This window comes from Mustela putorius, unplaced genomic scaffold, assembly GCF_011764305.1.
Source record: "Mustela putorius furo isolate JIRA1106 unplaced genomic scaffold, ASM1176430v1.1 tig00003988_pilon_pilon_pilon, whole genome shotgun sequence".
Lineage (NCBI taxonomy): Eukaryota > Metazoa > Chordata > Mammalia > Carnivora > Mustelidae > Mustela > Mustela putorius.
The window spans coordinates 13,456,217-13,479,524 of NW_025422127.1; the positions used below are offsets into that span (position 1 = coordinate 13,456,217).

Here is a 23,308-nt window from a genome sequence, read left to right on the forward strand (position 1 = left end):
CACCCCCCACCGCCGACTCGGCCTCAGGGAAGCCCCAGGAAGCGGAGGGTTCTGGAAACATCAACTGCTCAGAAAAGCCCTGGCCTCCATTATCCCCACCACTAAATAACGTTACAAATGGATGTCTCAGAGCAGAAGTCTGGTCAAAACAGAGTCTTAATTATAATAAAGTGTCACACTTTGCAACGTTAATAGCGACGAAAGTAGCAATTAAGTGTGTGAAGAAGGGCAAGTGTTTTCCCAACAGGCTTGGCAAAATGTTGCTTAGCACATCCGCAGGCAAGCTGATGGAAGGGCTCTCCTGGTTATAGAAGCATGCACAGACAGTCCTTACCCTTCCCGGGGAAGAGAGAAAGAAGGGGTGTGGGCAAAGGGGGGGAGCAGGACCTCAGCTTTGAGTTCCCATCCATCTGCATCCCCTTCCCCAAGTTCTGTTGCATTGCCCCTGGCTGCACTCAGGTATAACCAAGGGAAAAAACCTTGGTGGGAGTGGGTAGGCCAGAGTGGCCTTGTGGTGGGGGAGAAGCAGGCCAGCCCACCACGCAACCTGCAGTAGACCCAGGCAAGCACAGTGGCCACGCCTACCATCAAAGGTGGAAAGCTCCCTGGGGCCCCTGCACATTGAAACAGTCATGCCTTCGGCCAAGGCCATGGTGCACAGATGCCTAACAGTTCCATAAAACTGCCCCATGTCATTTGGGCAAATTCAGTTGCACCAGTTTGGGGGTCTACTTCCCTGTTTCTTGTTTGGGGAAGGGAGAGGGAGAGGCTTTAGGGACCATAGGCTGGTAGGAGAAAAACTTAAAGGACACATTTGCTTGCCCTTGATCCTGCCTGGACTTGGAACGGGCTGAGTTAAGAAGTAGTGAGAACCCTGTCAACAGAGAGCCGAAGACATAGACTTCCAGCTATACCTCTTAGGCAGAATGTCATAAGAAAGAGGCATCAACTGATGAGCTATGTGAGGCTCAGCTGGTTTTATTAGTCCTCGGAGGTCCCTTCTAAATGCCACAGGGACACTCGGGACCAAGAGTTGAGTTTCTTCTTAGGAGGACTGTGCCCACCGACAAAGGACAGCTGTGAACCTGGCAGAGCAGCAGTTTACATCAGAACTTCAGGAACCTCATCCCCAGGGGAACTGGACTCTTCCCCTTTATCCACTGCAGATGCTGCCGGGCTCCAACCCAATACTCCCCACAAAGAAGTGACACGTCCAGGACCAGAGCCTGCAAGTCTGTTTCATTAAGATGGCGGCTGGGTGGGCCAATGAACACTTAGAGAATGAACCCAGATTTTTACATTAAAAAGTTAGCTTCAACCATATGAAAGTGATGTCTTTCCAGATTTTAAAAGACCAAGTATTAGTAGTCTATATGGTTTAACATAATATATTTGTGTCTATAGATGTAAATTCGCAGGAAAGGGCTGGAAAGAGCAAGCCAACATGTGAACAGTGTTATCTCCAGGAAAAGCGTGTGTGGGGTTGAGAGGGAGGGAAGGTCAAGGGGAGCTTTTGTTTTCACTCTATCAAATTTGATACGTTTGAATATTTATTAATAAGAATACGCGGGGGATCATTGTGCCAAGGATGATGGCCAGCTGTTCTTCATTTGCACAGAAGAACATCTTGTCAAGAAAGCTGTTAGAGCATGTGCAAACAAGACCACTCTTGGGAAGGGGGTTGAGGAGCTCTGTCTGGCCAGGTCAGATGTGCCCTTGGAGGGGGGAGTATAATGCCAATTACAGAGCCGTTGGAGGGATTGGATTGCTTCCCCAAGAGGGCCATCCACCTCTGAATGGAGGAGCTTGCCCAAACCTGAGCATACCCTCCTGCCTTTCCACTGATACCCCCTCCCCCAGGCCCTTCCCCCTGAATCACCGAGGGATGTGACCCGACTCCCTCCCTTCAGCTGTGCCCCCGTGGAGTCCAGTGGCTCTCTCTGTGGCTCTGCCTTGTGCGAGCATCTTCTTTTGACGGGCAGTCACCTCGGGGTGCCAGGGGATCTGGCCAAGTTGGCCTTGCCTCGCCAGGCCGGGGTACTCCAGGCCCATGGCTTTCCAGGGTGGCACAGCTGGGTTGCCAGCATGCTTGGGCCCGAGCAGGAGGAGTCTACAGACCTTTATTAAACAGGCATTGGTCACCACTTGCTTTGGATCCACGATGTCCACCAGGGGCTCCTTCATGGCAACATCTCGGATACAGGTCATATCAAAGCCATAGACATTCTCCCACCCTGCGAAAACAGAGTGAGCCATGAGGGCCAGCAGCAGGACCCCCGGAAGTCTTCCCAGCCTTCCCGAGTGTAGAGCACAGTATCCCCAAGGGAGGGGAAGGGGCAGCCCATGTTCCCCTGAAATCAGAATAGAAGAATTGCTCATCGAGTGGAGAGCTTGGCAGGATGTACAGATCCCACTTGATGGTTAGGAAAACTAAAACTCAGAGAGGCTGAAAAACTTCTCTAAGGTCACACAGCTAGAATGCCACAGGATCAAGACTGGAATCCAGGTTGCCTGCCTCTTCCTCATCTATTTTCCCTCTCTCTGAGCCAGCAGCATCACCTACAAACTCTTATCTGGCACCCACATTTCTATCTTGGTGCCTTTGCTCAGCCATTCTGCACACTTAGAAGATCCATCTCTCTCCCTTCTCCTGTCTCCACCCACTGAATCTTCAACAAAGCAAAGAGACACATGGGCTCTTAAAATGATATAGACTAGTTTGAATCCCAGCACCAGCATTTACTGACTAGGCCCTTGTGCTAATTCCCTAACCTCTCTGAACCTCTGTTTTCTCAACTGGAAAATGAGGGGGGAGGTTGGGTCATGAGTCTGTCTTTCTCACATGCCATGATGTACTCACTAAGAATCCATCCCATAAGAAATATCCCCCAGGTAGTGCACAACCAACCCAGTGGTGCTCATTGGCCCCTTACGGCTGCTCATAAGATGCTCTGAGAGGGAGAAAGATGTAGGATGCAAGGGTGGTGAGTGAAGGAATGTACATCTGATGGCCTAAGACCATCCTTAATTGGTGGCAATCATTGCTACCATTGACTGACCACCTAGCTCAAGCCAGACTCTTCATTTAATCTATCCAGCAACCTCCAGGGGATACTTCCATTGACAGTCAATGAAATAGGTTGGGGGAAGTTGGCATCTGGCCCACATACAATATCTGGGTCCAGATCCTGCATTAGGGAGATGGAGGAGCTAGGGCTCACTCCAGCTTGTCCCCTGATCCTTCAGCTGCACTGACCCAGTTGTGGCAGCAACCAGGAACGCAATTTCCTCTCCCAGTACTGCAGAGGGTGTGGCCTAAGCAGCAGCTTTAGTTACTGAGCAGCTGAATCTCATTTGTCTGTTTATGCAGATGGGTCTAGAAATGCATCGAAGGAGAGATGCTTTTCTCTAAAATCTTATAGGATTAAATTTCCTTTTAAAATGAACTATGTTTCTGTATGTTTAAGAGAGGGGGTGTGTGAGGAAGGAGGTCGGAACAGTCAGTGAAAGCTGTGCTTCTTTGACTCCTTTCTAAAGCACACAAAGACCTTCCTCGGGGAGAAGAGGCAGAGAAAATAATCATCTCCCAGAGGGTGAGCACTTGTGAAATTCTGGCTTGAGGATAAGATGCCAGTCATATCCATTAAATCACATGAGGTTGGTGCCAAATTCCCAGTTGAAACCTACGTTTGGAGAAGGAAGCTGCTCAGTTGGCAATGGGACGTGTTTCAGGGAAGACCCCCTTCTAGAGTCTAGAAGTCCCTGGATAAAATATATACACTAAATACACTGTCTTCATTTAAAATTTTTCCTTAAGACACCTGCTGCTGCCATGTTCCTGCTCCTTCTCTCTCTCAGCCCTGCCTTAAGTTGAAGCTCAGGGCACGTGTTGGGCAAATATAGAAGAGAGTCTATGTGCATGATGTTTAAAGACCTGGACTTCACACTTCAACTCTGGGCTCTGCCATTTATTTGTTATGTAATATTAGCAAAAATTTAGCTCTCAAAGAGTTGGTCTCTTCTTTAAAATAGAGATGATGATAACCACAGCTACTCTATTAGGTTGTCATGAGGGTTAAATGTGATAATATAAGTAGACTATGTAAGGAGATGCCTGGAACATAGAGCAGCTGATACACAGTGGTTGTTATCATTATGTGATGTGAGCTCTGGCTTTGTCACCATCTGAGCTGTGTTACTGTGGACAGATCAAGCCTCTTCTCCAGGCTTGCATGTAAAGTAAGGAGTTGGGTTCAGTGGTTCTGTGCTCCAGAATCATCTGGAATGCTTTTTTAAAAGTACAAATTCCTGGGCCCATACCAGACCTCCTGAATCAGAATCTCCAGATTTGGGATCCAGGAAGGTGGAATTTTACAGATCTATATAAGTAGGGGCACCTGGGTGACTTAGTCAGTCAATAGTCCGACTCTTGATTTCAACCCAGGTCATAATCTCAGGGTCATGAGATTAGCCCTATATCAGGCTCTGTGCTCAGTAGGGCGTCTACTTGAGATCCCCCCCTCCCTCCCCTTCTGGTCCTCTTCCTACCACATACACATGCTCTCTTTCTCACACTCTCTCTCTTTGTAAAAGAAAGATAGATAGAAAGAAAATTCCCTTAAAGTCAAGAAATGATGAGCTTAATATCCCCTGCTTTTGTGAAGCCTTTCCTAACTATTCCCAACTATAGGATTACTTCTTCTATATCCTCAACACCTATAGCCAGTATCTAGCACAATATAAGCACACAGATAATGCTTTTTTAATTGAAATTCATTACCAAATATTTAATGCTCTACACTGCTTTGCAATGCCCAGTATTTTAGTTACATTTTCAGAGGTTAATTCATGTTTTTCTTCCGCTAGACCACCCTGCCTTTAGTTATTCAAGAAAAAGTTTGCCCAGGACATTACATTTGTTTTCTCTTTTTTCTGCTAACCATTTATTTCCCACTAGCTCCTTTAGTAGAAGTGGAGCAGGGATGGGAGACAACACTAATCCAACAGATTTTTTTTGTTGTTGCAACTCTGTCTTCCTTATTGACTGAGTGAATGTGGAGTGAGGGCCATTGGCTGCCAAGAAATATTGTTATTAATCTTCTTATTTGAATTTAAACAATAACATCAGAAGGATCTGTGATTTTGTTTATGGATTAAAAACAAACTCTCAGAAAGGACTGCAATGTAGCACAATGAATGTAACTAAAGCAACAGCCAAGCCCCAACCTATCATTATGACAGACTAAATTGACTCAAATCCCCACTCTAACAGCCTGGCAGAGAAAACACATACTCTTTTCTGGGTATAACTATTGTGCATCTGTCTCTACTGTTCTTTTACTGACATTGCCCAGCATTAAGAAAAAAATTACAAGATGGATGAAAAAGCTAAAAAAACATGAGCCATGATCAGAAGAAAATATAATCAATAGAAGCAGACTTAGAGATAGCCCAGGTGTTGGAATTATCCAATAGAGACTTTAAAGTACCTATAATAAAGAAGTTAAAGAATCCAATGGAAAAACATGCATGAACAGATGGAGAATTTCACTGGTGAGATGGAAATTATAAAATGAGCCAATGGAAATGCTTGATGAAAATCACAGTATCAGGGGTGTCTGGGTGCCTCAGCATCTGCCTTCAGCTCAGGTTGTGATCCCAGAGTCCCAGGATCAAGCCCCGCATCGGGCTCCCAGCTCAGTGGGGAGCCTGCTTCTCCCTCTTCCTCTCCCACTCCCACTGCTTGTGTTCCCTCTCTTGCTGTGTTTCTCTCTGTCAAATGAATAAATAAAGCCTTTAAAAAAAGAAAAGAAAAGAAAATCACAATATCAGGGTGAAGAATCCTTTCAATGTGCTTATTAAAAGAATGCATATATCAGAGGAAGTAGTGAATAACTTCAAAATAGGTCAAAAAAGATTATCCAAACTTATACACAGAAAGAGAAAAAATACAGTACCCAAGATCCATGGGACAATATCAATAAGTATCTAACATATGTGTAATTGGAGTCCCTGAAGGAGAAGAGAAAGAGAATCAGGCAGGAAAAAAGTATTCGTAGAGATAATGGCTGAAAATTTTCCTGAATCAATGAAATCATCAACTTATAGATCCAAGACCCCAAGCGGGATAAATACAAAGAAAAATACAGCGTAGACATGTCAGCATCAATATGATGAATATCAAAATGAAGAGAAAAATCTCAAAAGCAGTTACAGAAAAAGAAATATGAAGTACTGGGGAACCAACTTGACGTTTCACTGGAGAGAGCTGGAGCTGCATCCTCCTCCCCCACCCTGGCCCCACAGTTTCAGTTTTTCCACTAGGGTAAAGGGCACTGCCTCTGGATGGGTTAACAGGAAATAGAGCAAGTTCTGCGAGGCACTTCTTACAGTTTCTCCTCTGGATAAAAGGGAAGGTGTTTATAATAGTTTCATACATTTTAGTCTCTCAGGCACAGGCAACTCCTTGTATAAAATAGGGGAGAGAGGCACCAGGATGGCTCAGTTGGTTAAGCATCTGCCTTTGGCTCAGATCATGATCCCAGGATCCTGGAATCGAGTCATGCATCAGGCTCCTTGTTCAGTGGACAGTCTGTTTCCTCTCTCTCTCTTTGCATCTCCCTCCCACCCCCAGCTTGTGCTCTCTCTCTCTCTCTCTCTCACTCACTCTCTCTCTATCACATAAATAAATACAATCTTTTTAAAAAAGTAAACTAAAATAGGAGAGAGCCAGAGACTAGAACTCTGGGTGTTAGGGATAAAGGTAGGAAAGAACCATATGGAGAACAACGGAGCCCCCCAAGCGGTCCTGCCTTTGCACTCCCCACCCTGGGCTGCGCCACCACTGACACCACAGGAGGCCTTCCTTTTCATCTTCTCCTGCGTGAGCCAGGAAGCTGATGTCCATACCCCTGACTTTCAGCAGGTTGGAGATTCGTGTATTAGGTCAGGTTCATGTATTGGATAGAACACCTACCACTTTTTTTTCCAGTTTTAAGATCCTATAAATCTCCTCCATAGTAGAAATTTTAAAAAAAGATTGCTTCTCTCTCTTGTGTTTAAACACTGTGCCTTGAACATTCCTCAACTGCTTATTTTTACACCTTCATTTGTTTCTTCATTCATTCACTCAACAAAATGTGTTTTGTGAGCCTAGTACATGCCAGTCATTTGCCTCTCTTTTTCTGTGTTCTCCAGAAGTCGGTTAGCAAAATGAGGGCAACTTCTGTGTTTCACTCATTTTTGTGTTTCCATGTTGCATGTGGTTGAGAAAGAAAAGGAGAGAAGAAGAGAGAGGGGAGGGAAAAGAAGGGGGAAGGGGGAGGTCATGGAAAGGAGGAGGGGGCGGGGAGGAAGCTGTTTTATAACAATTTACTTTAGAAAAGGGTCTGGGCTTGTCTCATTCTCCTGCCCCAATTTAAGATTTTTCTTTTTTAGCCAGTTCTTGAATCAACTGAAATTTGCTTACAATTGTTCCCTTAGCAACCAGCATCCTTTATGCTTTACTTTGGTTTAAAACTCAGAGTAACCAAAATCTCTGTTTATTTGAAACAGATTTCTAAACAGGCTTGCTTCCTTTACTAAAAACAAAAACAGATCATTAAAAAATTTTTAAATGGAAAGCTTCACAGTTTTTCAAATAAATTTTAAATGTATGTTTGATTTTTATTTTTTAGGTCTGGGGTTTTGGGGGGGTGGGTATGTGGTTTTGGATAGAAGACTCCAGAGGAAACACTTCACAAGAAAAGAGGATTTAAATTTTTTAAAGCTGATTTAATTTTTTCTTTCTTTCCCAGAACCTATCAAAATTGCAGTGGGCAGTGTAAGATTAAATCACACGTTCTCCAGTCCTGGACCAGCACGTGAGGAGCATCAACCACCCTCTTGCACCTGTCAGGGTCCATGCAGCCCTCTCCAGCTCCAGCTACCTTGCTACAAGGTGCGTCTGCCACAGAGGCCTAGACATAATCCAGAGAAAGAAGAAGGGCTAGGCACATTGGCTTTTAGGAAATGAGGAAGTCCCTTAAAGAGCAGTGCCCAGGGTCAGGGCTCAATAAATATTTGTGCATAAGAATGAAGAATGAACCTGAAGGTTCTCTTCAAAACACGATTTTGTATAGTTGCACATCCAGAACTCTAAAAACAGCATTATAATGAAGCTTCAGGGCAAAATATGTCCTATTTATACATACATTTGATCAATGCTCACCATTGAGTTGTTTCTGCGATCTATCGTGAGAGCACATCTGTCCTAGATTCTGAGCCACTGGAGGCCAACAAGCTTGGCAGTCAGGCTCACTTACCAGAGCTACAAGCAGAAAGGGGCTTAGTGATGTGTTCAATTGCTCGGTCCAGTCTGATGCCATGTACCTCCAAGAGCTCTCACATCCTTTCATATACATTATCTCACTTGGTCCTCATGGCTAGTGTATAGGATTGGTGATATTACCAGTGAGGCCAAAGGAGTTAGGAAATTTCTTCCAAGTCATCCAGGTAGGATTTGAACCCAAGACTGGCAGACTTTGAAGCGTGATCATCTAACATAGGCTGCTCTCCCTCCCACTGCTCATCAAATGTCAGAAATGACAACAGACTGGCTGAAGCCAAAGGGCACAGAGCTTTGCGTAACTGTCCCACTTCTGTCTTCTCCTGAACCTGACTCTGAATTTTGTGCTCTCATGTTCTATTTCCAGAAGAGTGTGAACACACACACCAGTGTACACATTCCATGGTTCAGTCTGACTGGGGAGTCATGAATGGTGCTAACAAGAATTAGATGGCAATTGGGTGACTCAATGGAGCAACGATTTGTCGAACTATCAAGTCTCAGCCTCTCGGGGCAGAAGGCGCTGACCAGGTGTTCAGTCTGTGAGGCCCCCTGCAGTGGTCTTGCCAAGGAGGGTTTGGTCACTGCAGGGACAGGAACCCCAAGTCTGCTAACTCCATTGCACTGTGTGGAGTTCCTGCTTTGGGCTGGACTATGCCTGTGCTTGCCTGTGTGAGGGGTTCTTTGCTCCTTTGTCATGTTTTCTTCTGGCTGAGGAGACATGGCTGTTTCTAAGTGATGAAAACACATTTGGAATAAGCTTGAGGACCTAGCCTGTGTCACTGAGAAATGCTACCCTCTAAATTTAAAAGAACAAAGCATCCTTTTCAGACCAGACAAAACATTGGAAAGGGTTTTGTTTGTTTGGCTTTTTTCCCCCTAAAAGAACAAATTCTCAGCTGATAAAGCAGTATGAATATAGGTTTGGATGTGAGTCCCTGGCAACCCATGTGCACATGTGCAGAGTCTCCATCCCTCCCCACCCCATTTCCCCAAAAGCACCACAAAGAAGAATATATTTTTTACTTAATGTAAAGAAGAGTGACTATCATTCCAATAAATTCAAGTAGCATGCAAGCAGGATTTAGAATGGCAGAGCTGCCTAGTGACCCACCATTTCTGACACCTGTGGTAGACTTTTGGGATAACCAAACCTCACAGGCTCCCAGCCCCCTGGCCTGATGATCCCTACAAAAATCAGCTTCTACTGCTTCAACTCATTTTTCATTCACATTGCATTCATTCTCTCACCTCAGGATATGTCTCTTAAATCAACTGCGATGCTTATTTTCTCTCTGTAGCCCTCCCACCCTTGGGACCAGGGGAAAACACTTGGAGAGAAGAATCCAGAATAAGTCACAGGTAAACTCCTCCATAGGCATAGCAGCTGTATTCATGAGACAGGATGCTCATCTCAGGGCCACTGTAGTACCTCCCACCCCAAATGTGAAAAAAAAAAAAAAAAAGCCATACAAAAACTTAAAAGGCAACTTACAGTGGATTTTGAAGTCCTTGTACTGTCTGTCTTCAATTGCTACCACGTACAAAGCTGCCCGGTCTGGAAACATAAGCCCTCCGGGTTTCTGTTGATGAATTGTGGGGAAATGGATCTCGTAATCTATTCACCTGACAAAGACATCACATTTTGAACTGCACATAGAGTCACCAGACAGGCACCCCCTTTGCCAGCATTTCTCATTCAGCAGACTGTCACCCTGGCCAGGGTTAGGGCTAGGATGGCAATGTTCAATTTTTATTTGGGAGAGGGGAGAATGTGAAGGACCTAGGTAGAGACCATAGGACAAATGAACCGGGGCAAAGGTAAGTTCAATGGGGAACAGTGAAAGGTGATAATGACCCTTTAGCTTGGATAAGCCAGAGACAGAAGCATGCTCAGCTCTCTGGCAGAGAAACAAGTCCTAAGTACCTGTTGACCAGAATAGATTTTTGTCTTGACAACAGAAAATGGGTGTTGATTATAACCAAAGAGGCCCAGGTTAGACCTACAGAAAAATGTGGCAGACATGCTGGACCTGGGTGCCATCATTCTGTCCTCTGAAGCAGATCTGGTTTAAGGAAAGGGGTCTGGAGGGAGTGACCTTCCAGCCCAAGCCCTCTCTGGAGTCCTCGTGTTCTTCCTAGACTGTCGGCCAGGAGCAGAGCAGCAGGACAGCCAGCAGACCAACAAGGGCACAGCATGCAGGACACTTACCAGCCACTTGTCCCTGGCAAAGATGACCGTGTTGAGCATTGACTCATAGAACAGACAGTAGCCCATCCACTCGCTGATGATGATGTCTACCTTCTCCACAGGCAGCTCCACCTCTTCCACTTTACCCTTAAATATGGTGATGACTGGAAAATAGGAACCCCACGGCCACACTTTGCAGGGACCCTAGCCTGGAACCACGAGCGCCCCACATCAGGGCCAGACCTACAGGTCTTAGCCCCGTTTTTTTGTTTGTTTGTTTGTTTCCTAGCCTTGCTCTGATCCTGCTTTTAGAATGCAACATACCTCACCCTTAACCAAGCTACTTTTACACAGAGAACTGAAAACTACTTGCATGTTTTCTCCCTGAAATGTATGGGGCATTGACTATGTCCTGGCCCTGTGCCGAGCCTGTGATCCTTATCATGTCATCTTCCTAGTGACTCCATGAAGTAAGCACATTATTATTATTCTCCTTTAGAAGTGAGGCTTAGAGGGGTTCAACGGTGGATGCAGAAGTAGAGACCAAGTCTAATATGCTATGACTTTAACACCATGATCACAGTCTCCATCCCATTTTGGGCCACTATGATGGTTCAGATCCAAAGGGTAAGGATGTTCATGTCCAGGGCTCACCTCCCAGTAGGTTTGGGAGGAAGGCAACGTGGGGTCTTGACAAGAGCATGGGCTCTGTAGTCAGGGGTTTAAGTCCTGATTTTCTCATTATTAACTATATGACTGCACAGGTTACTTGACCTAACTGAACTCTGATTCCCCAGAAAACAACCAAGGAAAGTAGTATCTACTTAGTGGGTAGTTGAACTGATATGATGAAATAGCAAATGTTAAGTGCCAGATTCAGAGCCAGGGCTCGAGGGAAGGTAGACAACACCTGACCTTTCTCCCCTTCCTGACCAGTGATGGAGAGGTGAAAGGCATAAGGCCAGGACCACTCTCCTGCTCTTACTGACCTCTGCTCATGAGTCACTTCCTAGACCTTCCGATCCCTCCAGGGCAGGAGAAGCGTCTTAGCTGGGTTTCTGATCATCTGACACAGTCATACACATAATTTTGGAGTCTCTTTTTTTGCATTTGTTGCTCTAAAGATCATAGCAAATACTATCTTAGATGATGTTATGAAATCGACAGGTGATGTATTGGTTGGCTGAATTCATCCGAACATTTCTGCTGAAAGGATACACATATTCATGCTCTGAATTCTCTTTCTGCACCATCTTCTGAAAAATCACACCGTGCCTGAGCTTTGCTGGGAAAATTGAACAATAGCTTGTACTCAGGAGTGAAAAAAAAAAAACAAAAAACAAAAACATGTATACACAAAGAGAACACATCTGTCCTGAATCTGAGCTTCACGAAAATGAATTTGGATTAGAGGCTCCTGGATGACAAAGGGCAAACAAAACAAAACAAAAGGGTTTTGTTTCATGTCCTCACATTGGATAATGCAGGTGAGGAAGTGCCCATTAGCAGTCTCTAATGATGATTTTGCTCTCCAGTACCGGCGTTTAATCAAGTCTTAATCAGGTAAGTCCTGCTCCATAAGCAGTCAGACACTTTGCAGACGCACTTTGGTTCTGATCACTCTAGAGTGAGGCCCAGACTTGTGTGGCAACTACTTGTTGAGTGGTAAGATCAGGAAGGCCTAGCCTTCTCCAAAATTTCAGAAGGGCTGGGAGGAGTAGGTGTCAAAACTCTGCTCCTCTGGGGGTACTCCACAACCCAAGAGCCGGAAGAAAGCGGGCAGGGCCCCGGATGACTCGAGAGGATTCACAAGGGGACAAAGTAAGAGATCTTTGAAAATGCAAAGAGAATGCCTAACTTATTTCTCATCCTGAGAAAGAGCTGACAGATACACGCCTGCCCCACCTGCCTCGTTATTTGAGTGCAAAGCCTGGTTCGTCTTACTTTTGCAAATCTTTGTTGTTGAAGAATAACTGACATATCATATTATATTAATTTCATGTGCACAACACGGTAATTTGACATTGCGTATGTAAATTGCAAACTGATCACCACGAAAAACCTCGTTACCATCCGTCACCATACAAACTTGGTACAAATTATTGACTTTATTTCTCATGTGGCACATTCCATCCCCATGACTTAGTTATTTTATAATTGGAAGTTTGTACCTCTTAAATGCCTTCACCCTTTCCCCACCACTCCCTACCCCTCCTCTGGCAACCAGCAGTCTGTTCTCTGTGTCTATGAGTCTGGGTTTGGTTTGGTTTTGTAGATTCTACTTCTTAATGAAATCATGCAGTCAGTATTTATTCTTTCTCTGTCTTCTTTCACTTATTGTGATGCCCTCAAGGTGGACTCCTTTTTTTTTCTCTTTGCACATCCTTTGAAGGCTCTTCCCTACTATCTGCTTCTGTGTATGGGGCTATAGGTCTTCTCCATCTCCTACGTTAGATCATGATTTCCATGTGGCTCAGGTAGGTGTGTTCTCCTGCCTGTGGGGCCCCACAGCCACCACTCTGGATGCCTAGTACATGGTTCACCGGGGATCGTTCCATGGACAGGACTCCAGTAGGACTGCAAGAAGTAGAGATGGGCAAGGACTTATAGTCTAGTCTGACAGATGGGTATGTACAGAATATTCCTGGAGTGTCCCCAGCGTAAGTGCATGTTGTCCCTGTCCTCTGCAGTAGGGCTCTCTCCACTCACTGCTCTATCTGGATCACTCTGGATGTGGTAGATGGCAGGCAGGTAGATAGATAAATGAGGGAGAGAAAGAGGGAGAGACACGGTGGGTCTTAGAAAGGCAGAAGGAATCAATTAACCCTATTTTTAAAAATTAGTCTGTGCTTCACTTCGTTTAATGTCACCCTTCTGCATCCAAACATTTCTGAGAGCAGGTGTAGCCCCGGCTTGGCTTGGCGAGTAGATGGGCCCTTTGTGAAAGGAAAAAGGCAGGTCTCCCCTCAGTCCCTTCATCCCCTTGCTTGGGTGTTTCTCTACAATGCTCTGTTTTCACAACCTTCTGCCAGTGTCCGAGAGCCAGACAACTTCTGTTCTTATTCCAGGTGACAATAAACCTTCATCAAGCATTTCCTCCCCTTTGGGACCTCCATTTCCTTATTGTGGGGGAAAAAAGGAAGGGAATTGAACCCAAACATCCCTAAGAGGTTGGATTGTGCCAAAATGCTTTGCTTCTTCAGACACATATTAAGCATGCAAAAGGCATTCTGCAAAGTTTACTGGGAGAAGTAGCTGACACGGATAAAGAAACAGGGCCTGCAATGTCCAGTTTGACTCCAATTTGCATCAGTTCCTTGAGGCTAATTTTTTTTTTTTTAAGAGGCTATGTTGTTTTTATGGACCCAAATATAATTGAATCATCAGGGATGGTCTTTCTGTTTTCTGCAGTCACACCAGCAACCATTTAAACTCCCAGATTCAATGTCCCAGTCTGCAAAATGCTACCTCCTGTGGTGGGCTGTATGGCAACTAAATGGGGGGCTACTGGTCAGTGCAATGCAGTGGGTTGGCTCCAAGAACTTTGTGGGCAACTGAACCTTCTCCACGTCAATATTTTCAAGGGGAATCTTAGCCATTGATACTCGGGTTCTGAGCAGCTAAGGGCTGCAGAGCCCCACTCTCAATCTGGACCCCACATCACCAACCCGGTGTTAGTTCAAAGTTGCCCTGAGGTCCCTCTTTGAAGCTAGGTTCTTGTTCCATAGAGATGATGGGAAGTTTGTTCCAACAACAGGACCATGGCTCATAAATTTTGGAGTGATTAATCATAACCAAGTGTACAACAGGGAGCAATGCACTCTAAACTCTAAATTGAGAGATTCTTCTGTAATGGCAAGTTCACCAATTAGACATCCAGATTTTTTTTTTTTTTTTTGGATTTGTTTTCTTTTTATCTTGAGTGTTTACTACAGAGAGCCAGCCAAACTAACTCATGGTTATTTGTTTGACTTTAAAAAAAAATGCAAAACAAAACAATCAGGCCAGTCTGATGTCATCTGGGCTTCCAGCATGTCCATCAGAGTCAAGTGACCCCACAGGTCCGAAGAGAGTGGTCTCCCCCATTTAGACTTTGTCCCCCAGAGCAGATCCTGTAGCACAGAGGAGTGGGCATGAGAGTGTGAGCGTGAGGCGGGGGCACATCTTGAGGCTGCGGGGTCTCTCTGATGCCATCCCCACCACAGCACAGGCACTAGCCGCCCCCCAGCTGCCTTGCCATGTTGCTCACATGCCTATTTTGGGGACACCCACGCCAGTTGCCACACACCTTCCAAGGGCCTGACTCGCCTCCAGGCTATGATTTCCTCCTCTTAAGTTGTCGATTCGAGCCTCCTATTTCCAGGACCTAGCAGAGCACTTGCCTCCTCACAAACATTCAGAAATCATGGCTGAATGAATGAATGGATGAATAAGCATTTTGAAAAAAAGGGTATTTGGGTTCAAAGACAAAAGATCCTCAAACCAGTCCTAATTAGTATAGTAAAAAAAATTACTAGCATTTGAATAGCAGCTTTGCAGAGTGATTTCACTTACATTATCTCCATAACCCTCACAGGAACCCGTGTGTTGGTTTTATTACTCCATCTGCCTAATGAGAAAGCTGGAGTTTAGAGAAAGCAAAAAGTAGAGCCAAAAAGCAAGGTCTATTGCATAACCTGGTACAAGTCTCCAGCCTCCCTGGGGCTCCCCTCCGTCATCTGCCAGTGGATATAATATCTGACTTATCTACCTCGTGGGATTGTTGTGGACACCAAGCAACTGCTTGGGAATGATGGGGGGAAAGAAATCACAGAAGGTCAAGGACTGGCTCGTCCTTCTCCTGCCGGCTGTCAGACTGGTTAGTAGAGTGAGGAGTGATAGGGCCCTCATGAGCCCATCAGGCCGGTGGAGGAGGAGCCCATTCATCTCCCTGGTACCAGCTCTTCCTTGGCATCCCAGGGTCCAAGTACATGGATAAACCTCTCTTAAAGGTCAGACCCAGCCCATTCTTGAGCCAGTTGTGGTGAGACAAAGATGACAACAATAATGTTATCCCCAATATCTGGTGTGACGTGGAATAAACCCTACAGCCAACAGACCCCATAACTGGACTGGCAGAGATTAGCCACAGGTGCTTTTAGCCTCAATATAGTAGAAACTTCAATATGGTACCCTCTTTCGTCCCCAGCTCCCCTTTCACCTGGGAACATAGGGCTTGAGCTCCTGCCTTCTCCCTGGTACATCATCTGACTGGCTTCACATCCTAGCCTGCTCTGGCTCCCTTGAGAACTGAGGACCTTGTCTGCTTAGCTAGAGCTCTGAAGTCCTGCTGGCTTTGGCCAGAGACCTTCCCTGCCCAGAGACCCTGCACAGCTGGACTAACAATCAGGCAACCAAAACCACATCAGGATGCACCCTTACCCAGGCTATCACCCACCAATTAGGACCCTTGGAACCTCACACATTGGCCACAGGCAGAAGACTGTATGGCTTGTCCATGTGGGGCAGGGATGAGGAAGGCAGTGCTACAGAAGAGGGTGGTTGAATCAATGCCAATGTAGAAGGCAGCAAAAACTCCCCTAGACTCCAGAACTCAGAAAATCATCCCAGGTGTCACTGTCTCTCACCATCCAGAGTTCACACGGGACAGGCACAAAGTGTGTCCCATCTCAGGGAGCTGGCATGGGCCATCCCTCTGCTTGTCATATTTCTGTCCACTCAGCAGCTGGCCTCAAGGTCCACTGGGTCTGTGCCTCAGTGCCCTCCCTCTGGAAGCTTCCTCACTTCTGGTCCTGTGGTCAGGGTCTAACAGCCGGCTCCAGGAGCGGGGAAAATGTGTTTGCTGATGTCTGCAGTATAAGTAACTTCACTGTGGCTGATTCCTGCCCCCCCCCCCACCCCAGACGTCACCTGTGAATGGTGGGAAGAAAAGAGCAAGGCACTGTGAGCCATGTAAACCGGCCCCGGTATGCCATTATGACCCCTGCTTCGGAAGCAGGCAACCTGCTCTTCTAACGAACCCATCGTGTTTTGTTCTAAGACCCATCGCGATCTGTAATTCTACTGTGATGTCTGTTCGCTGGTGTCTATATGGGTCCTCTCCGTGAGACGGTGAGCTGCACCAGAGCAGAGAGCCTGTCTGTCAGCTCTGCGACGGACCCCCAGAACCTGGCACAGAGTGTGGAGTGGGGCACAGCAATGCCTGAAGGACTGAGTGGGTGAAGACCAGCCCCCAGCTTAGGCTGCTTCATGAGCAGTTTAGAACGGAAGTAGCAATTGCCAGGAGTCACTAATACAGGTTCATTAAAAACAATTATATCTGATTATTCTCCTTTCTTCTTTGGACAGGGTTATTAGTCAAGTTAATAAATGAAATAAGAGTAACGCTAGCTAATATTTATTGGCTGCGTTAGAGAGCCGTGGTCTCTCTAACGGGATACCGTCGTGTTTCACACAGCAGTGTGATAGTCGATACTGAACAACGGAGGCTCCCGGGGAAGGAGCCCTGATTTGTAGCATTTGCTGCTCTCTCGGGTGTCAATATTCCCATGGTGGCCAATTTCAAGCCAGCGGAGTAACTCCATCCACATCACAAATAGACTGAAAGTTTCACAGTTCACCCCCAGGAGCCTGTAAGAGCCTGTTTCGGCACACCACGGTTTTGCACAGTAACGTGGAATTGTCACGACGCCCCTAGGAGGTATGCTCCGCTATGGTTCCCATTTCACAGATAGGAAAACTGAGGCACAAAAAATAAGGGATCCAAGATCACGGGCTGAGTGTGAACCAGGAAGCCTGGGTCCAGAGTCAATGCTCTTCACTGGCCCCCTCCCCATGCCTGCCGTGCCCCGTGTGGGCACTTCCTTGCGTCCGTGGCGTCCTCATGGATATGCAATGTTACTGTATGGTTCACCACTGATCCACCGCCACAGGCACTGATCAAGACCTGAAGGAAGACCAGCCTGCAGTTGCTTCTGTGCTTACCCCCAGGGCACCCACCCGATGTGCAGGAACAGCAAGCACAGAATGGTGACCCTGGAGAGCCAGGCCGTTGGGAGTCCCTAGCAGTTGTAAGGAAGGTCCAAATCTACCAGCATGAAGTCTGTGATGAATAAAAAGGGCGACTCTCCATTTGAATTCAAGACAAAAGTTAGAAGCCCTGGCCGTGTGGCCCCAGAGGAGAACAAGGGAGCACGGGCAAGATTGCGGGGGTGGGGGGGGTGGATGACCCCGAGAAGCAAATGCTTCTCCCAACCATGGCTCGCAGGTGGCTGGTGGCAAGTTCCCTGTCAGGGGCATCTCAAGGACTGTGTGACCCCAGTCACTGTGTGACCTCCCAGCCCCCAGGGCATGGGAGGAAACCTGCCACAACAGAGAAGGCAAGCAGCATCTAGGCAAGTCTTAGAGTGTTGGGCCAAGAAAGAGCAAAGTACCTGAAAGGACCCACACATCATGCTTTTGGGGTGCCGACTCTGCAGGAAGCCCAGCACTGGACACTCCATGAACATTATCTCGCATTCCCCAGGAACCCAGGCTGCGTGGAGACAGAGCTCCTCTCTGGGTGGCCAGTGAGGGGAAGGGACAAACAACCCTTCCTGGGATGTGACAGAGCTGGTGTCCATTGCCATTCTGCTGGGTTACATCATGCTCAGGCCTCTCTGTCCATGATACTCCTGCTTTAGGACATGCACAGGTAGGAAAAGAGAGAGAAGAGAAGGGATACTCTTTCTCCCTTTAGTTTTCTGAGAAATAAATTTCTGAGAACCATAAAATTTCATCAATCCCTGAGCACCTATGTCAACTTCCACAAACAGATCTACCTTTTGAGGCATCTCGGCAGCCCATCAGCCTCGGTGGCAGGGAAATGGGGGAAATAATGCTTCTTAAGTTAGAGAGGAGCCTCCGAGCATGTGAGTGGGCCATGAGTGTGGCAGAAGGCACGTGAAGCTGCGTGACCACGGCAGGTGGCTTCGTGGAGGTGCGTGTCTCCACATGAATAAACCCCACCCCAGGAGCTGCGTGGAGGTGGAGGCGGAGAGGGCCTGACTGATTCTGGGTAGCAGGTATTTTATGTCCTGTGTTGTTATTTATGTCTTTACACCTACACTCCTGAGCCCCACACAATTGGCTGTTGCAACATTTCAAAAGCATTTCCATGGAAGCATTCATAGAGTCAAGCTGTCCTCTTTCCAGTACACACGCCAAGGCTGAGCGAACAGGTGCCACACACGGGGCCCTGGGCGGCCTCCCCAGCTCAAGCTGCCTGTTGCTCTGTACCCAGGAAGGAAGATGTGGGAAAAACGCTGCCTTGTAAAGGCCCCTGGCCCTGGAGTTCCCTCTTCCTCAGTACACTGGCTGGGAAGGGTAGGAATAGGTACAAGGCATGGGGGCAGGCTGTTTGCTGGGGGACAATGGCTTGTCCTCTTGGGCCTTTGCTCAGTAGCACGGGATCAAGGGTGAGCCACCAAAATATAGAGCATGGAATGATTCCCTCCTAAAGCCATAAGGTGAGACTAAGCAAAAAGAGGGATGTGTGGCTGCCATGATGGTTCCTTGGGGTGGGGGGCGTGAGGGTGGCCCTGCACAGCACGTCAGAGCCCCAGGGAGGTAAGCAGGGCATCCCTATGAAGGAGTGGCCTGGGGGCGAGGGGGAAGTCCAGGGAGGTAAGGGGGTCTCTACACAAGAAGGGGCTTGGCTCAGGGGACTGGAGTCGAGCAGGGAGAGGAGAGGGCCCATGCAGACGACAGAGCCCAGCACCAGGGGACAGACATATCTACACAGAGCAGGAGGGGGTGACAGTGGGAGATGGTGCTCATACGGGGGGATTGGTTCAATAAGGAAACATAGTAGGATAGCGGGAGCCAGGTTTTTCACTGTCAGAGAACAGAACGTCCAACACAGGGAGGGAGGATGTTAGAGCACCTTGTGGTATGGGTTAGAGCCGGGGTATCGTGTGAACTCACACTTGACAGTATGTATAAATAGATTCAGAAACACACGTTATGCAAATGCCCATGTACACACACACACTACACACTCTACTTCTTTCCACTGAAGCAGCCTGGGGATATCAACACCCTAAAATCAATGAGCACACTTAGCCCCAGGTCCTAGTTTCTAAATGCCATTGTCCACTAAAGGGACTTCAAGGCTCCTTGGGAAAAATACAGATTCTAAAACAAAACCATTTAAAGTACAAGATGAGCCTGGAACATCTGTGCCAGAAAATAAGAAGGCTCACACCAAAAATGAAGAAGGAATGTCAAAAGGATGCAGAAGCCAGCTTGAAGGGGGTCCGGTGACCAAATTAGGAACAATTTGGGTTTCAAAATGAATATTGATAAAAATAGACATAACCTATTGAATAAAATAAGAAATTAATGATAAGGAATGAAATATTTACATGGTTTCCAGCTGCCTCCCCCAGAAAAGCCTAGTCATTATAAAAGGAGAAGGAGCAACTTGACTGTGGAGAAGCCTGGCAGACATCCCCTGAAGCAGGGATCAAAGTGAATGCTGTCAGTGACAGGACAAATCCAGACTGCATGTCTCTGAGAGTGTGTAGGGAGAAGGACACAGCATCTCAGCTGCACCCATTAGTGCAGAAGCATCCCATGTCCCCAGACAGAGGGACATCCTGCAGAACTCTGGTCTGCAATCCTCAAGCATCAAGGTGACAACAGTCGAGCAAGGTCTGGCTGCTCCAGCCTGAAGGCAATCAGAGATGTGACAACTAAATGCAGCCCATGGTTTGAAACAGAATATTTTTGCTGCAAAGGATGTTATTTCGACCAGTGGCCAACAGGAATAGGATCTGAGCACTCGATAAGGATCATGGAAGAACGCTAGTCCCCTGGTTTTGATGGTTGTATTGTGGCTATGCAAAAAATTGTCCCTGTCTGTAGGACACACACATTCATGTCTTCAGGGCTGATGGAGCATCATGTCAACAACTTGCTCTCAAAGCATTCAGGAGGAAAGAGGAACTTGCACCTTTTCTAGAAAGTGGAGTGTTCTGGGGGTTGAAAGAAGGAAGGAAAAAGGAAAGGAAAGGGAATAAAACAACTTACAGGAAGCTGAAGCAGAGGACGGGGAAGAAGGGGGGACCCTCAAGGGGCAACCGGAGGGCATGATGAGGAGCTGTGGGCTTTCTCTTTCCCGGCAAGCCTTCAGAGCCCAGCCGCCCTTCTCCTGTAGTCAGGCACTCCTCAGCCAATGTTCTCCCCTCTCCCACTCAGGCCCACCCCACACACTGCTACCAATGGCTGCCAGCAGCCACCCTCTGCAAGCCAGGGAGGCTACGGTTCTAGGTCCTAAGAGCTGGCAGCAAGAGACAGATGACAAGTAAGGGAGGCTGGGTAGAGCCTCCCTCTGAGGGCAGGCATCCCTGTGCAAGTGAACCTGTACAGAGGCAGGGAATGGTCTAAACATTCTTCGAAGGCCCCTTAGGGCCCAGGGATGGGACTGAGAGGACATCTGATCAGACATCTTTTTGCACTCACCCTCCTCTCCTAAGAGCTTTTGATTTTCATTTTCAGGGTTGGCAGCCACTGCTGGGGTTTCCACCTCAATGTAAACACCCTTCAGGAGAGAGGACAAGAGCGCAAGCCGAGACTGAAGGTTCTACCCTAGCTCTCCTAACCTCAACGTTCACACTTGTAAAATGGGGAAAACCTCCGGTGCTGTAGCACAGAGCAGGAGAAAGGGATATCAGATGAAAACATGTGGATGGCAGGCTGGTTCATCCTTGCAGAGAAAGAACTGGCCAGTTTTCTTTTTCCATTTTTAGTAAGCAAGTAGAGCGCTCACCTCTGTTTTCCTTCTGCCCACATCAGATACTTTTCTGGGAATGTACAAAACAGCTCGCTTCCCTTAGTGAACCAAGAGAGGCTGGACACCAAAGCCAGAGGTTGGAGGTGTCTGAGCAACGCTTTCCTTACTCAGGCTGGAAAGAATCCTCTGGACCCCTCTTATGGCCCACCCAGTATCCCTAACCTTTGGTGCGGTCATTCACTCACCATTGCTGCTTTCCCTTCTTCATTTCCTGCCTTACCCAGCTTAGACTCCATGACTCATTATTGCAAACAACTTCCGTGCTCTCCCATCAAAGGTCCCGTCCAGGCAGCTCTCCTCACACCCAAGCTGGTGACCATGGTAAGCGGAAATTCCCACATGGACCGAACTTACTGCCTAACTGTGTTGACTCATCTCCAGTGGGCACTGACCCCTCCCCAGCAGTTCCCACACGTCCTACTACTCTATTTGCCTTTCTGCCTCCTAAAAGACCATTCCATTCCTTCTCATGTCTCTTCTCATCCCCCTCTTCTCTGCCAATGATTGTCTTACTCTTCAAAAAGGAAATGGAGGCAATAAACCAGGGGCTTTCTGCTGCCAGCCTACCTCTATCTGGACCCACACCCCCACTTTCCCTCTAGTACCCTACTCCAAGGAAAAAGCCAACCCCTGAATCTATGCTCTGGACTCAAGGGCCTCGATCCTGTACCTTTCTCCTGTATCCCCCTTGTATTCCCCTGGACAATTGAATCCAGCACACATGTTCCCATCTCTATCCTTAAAAAACAATTCACTGCCTTGGCCCCACATCCCCCTGTAGTTATAGTTCCACTTTTTTGTTCCCCAGCACAGCAAGAAGACTTACTTACAGCCCTCCCTTCACAGTCTGTCCTTAACCTACTCTAGCTGGACTTCAGTCTCCCCCACTCCCACATTGAGTCCTCTCTTGTTTAGAACACCAGTATCTTCCATGTGGCTAAACTCAATGGTCACTTCTCTGTTCTTACCTTACTTGATCTCTTAGCATTCCCTACACTTGTCCCTTCCTCCTTCCCTTGGCTTCATGGTACATTTCACTCCTGAAGGTCCACCAGCCTCACTGGGGTATCTTCTCTGCCTCTTGTTTGTCTCTTCTCCTCTGCTTGGCCTCCAGATATTAAAATGCCCCCATGCCCTATTTTGGCCCATTTCTTTCTTCCAGCTCTACTTTGTCCCTAAGTGACATCGTGCTGTACCTTCAAATAAAATCCATATACTGAAGACTCCCAACTGTATATGCCATGTTCTGGCTCTCCCTGGAACTCATATATCCTGTCTTACTCAACATGTCTGCTGGATGTCCATCTCAAACCTAACACGTTTGAAGAGAACTTCTGATTCCTCTCTCCCTCCTATCATCCCCAGGAATGCTCTACTTTCAGTCTTCTTCCATCCCCCCCATCACTCAAGGCAACAAAATAGCCCTTGCTCCTGTCTTCTTTATCATTCCCATATGTATCCCATCAGCTGGCCCCTTGCTTCTAGCCTGAAATGGTCACCTTTCTTCACCTTCCTGTCACCACCCTTGCCACCAGCCATGCCACAGTACATCCCCTGGGCACTGAAATAGCCTCCGAATGTGTCTGTGCTTACAACCCATTCTAATCCATACTCCAGAGGAACCACTTCTTCCTTGCATAAAATTCTCCAAAATGCCTCCAACATCCTTAGGAAAAAAAAAAAAAACCAACTTGGTTTTCCTAGTTTAAAAATCCTACATTACCTGGCACAGCTCAGCACAGGACTTGGGGCCTAAATCTCATCAGGCTGACTGATAAAAGATGCAAGGAGTTCTTTGGACCGAGGACACTTGTGGGTGTGAGTGTATCCAAGATAGGTTCCAGGAGGAAGGGCCTGGGAAATGTTGCAATGCATGGGGAAGGAGTGAGGGGAGGAAGGGAAGAGAGGGCACCTCTCTTTATACTCAGACTCCAGCTTAGAGAAGGTCCCACTCCCA

At 47.1% G+C, this 23,308-nt stretch overlaps 1 protein-coding gene across 1 annotated transcript in view; it reads right to left on the bottom strand.

Annotated features, from left to right (window-relative positions):
- PRMT8 (protein arginine methyltransferase 8) overlaps positions 1-23,308 on the bottom strand; it is a 101,387-nt gene that overhangs the window by 13,819 nt on the left and 64,260 nt on the right. Inside the window, exons 5-7 of the mRNA XM_004778295.3 lie at positions 10,539-10,681; positions 9,822-9,909; positions 2,119-2,234 (exon numbers count right to left, since the gene is read on the bottom strand). Coding sequence (XP_004778352.1) covers positions 2,119-2,234; positions 9,822-9,909; positions 10,539-10,681 — 347 coding nt within the window. The remainder of the gene's footprint in view (positions 1-2,118; positions 2,235-9,821; positions 9,910-10,538; positions 10,682-23,308) is intronic.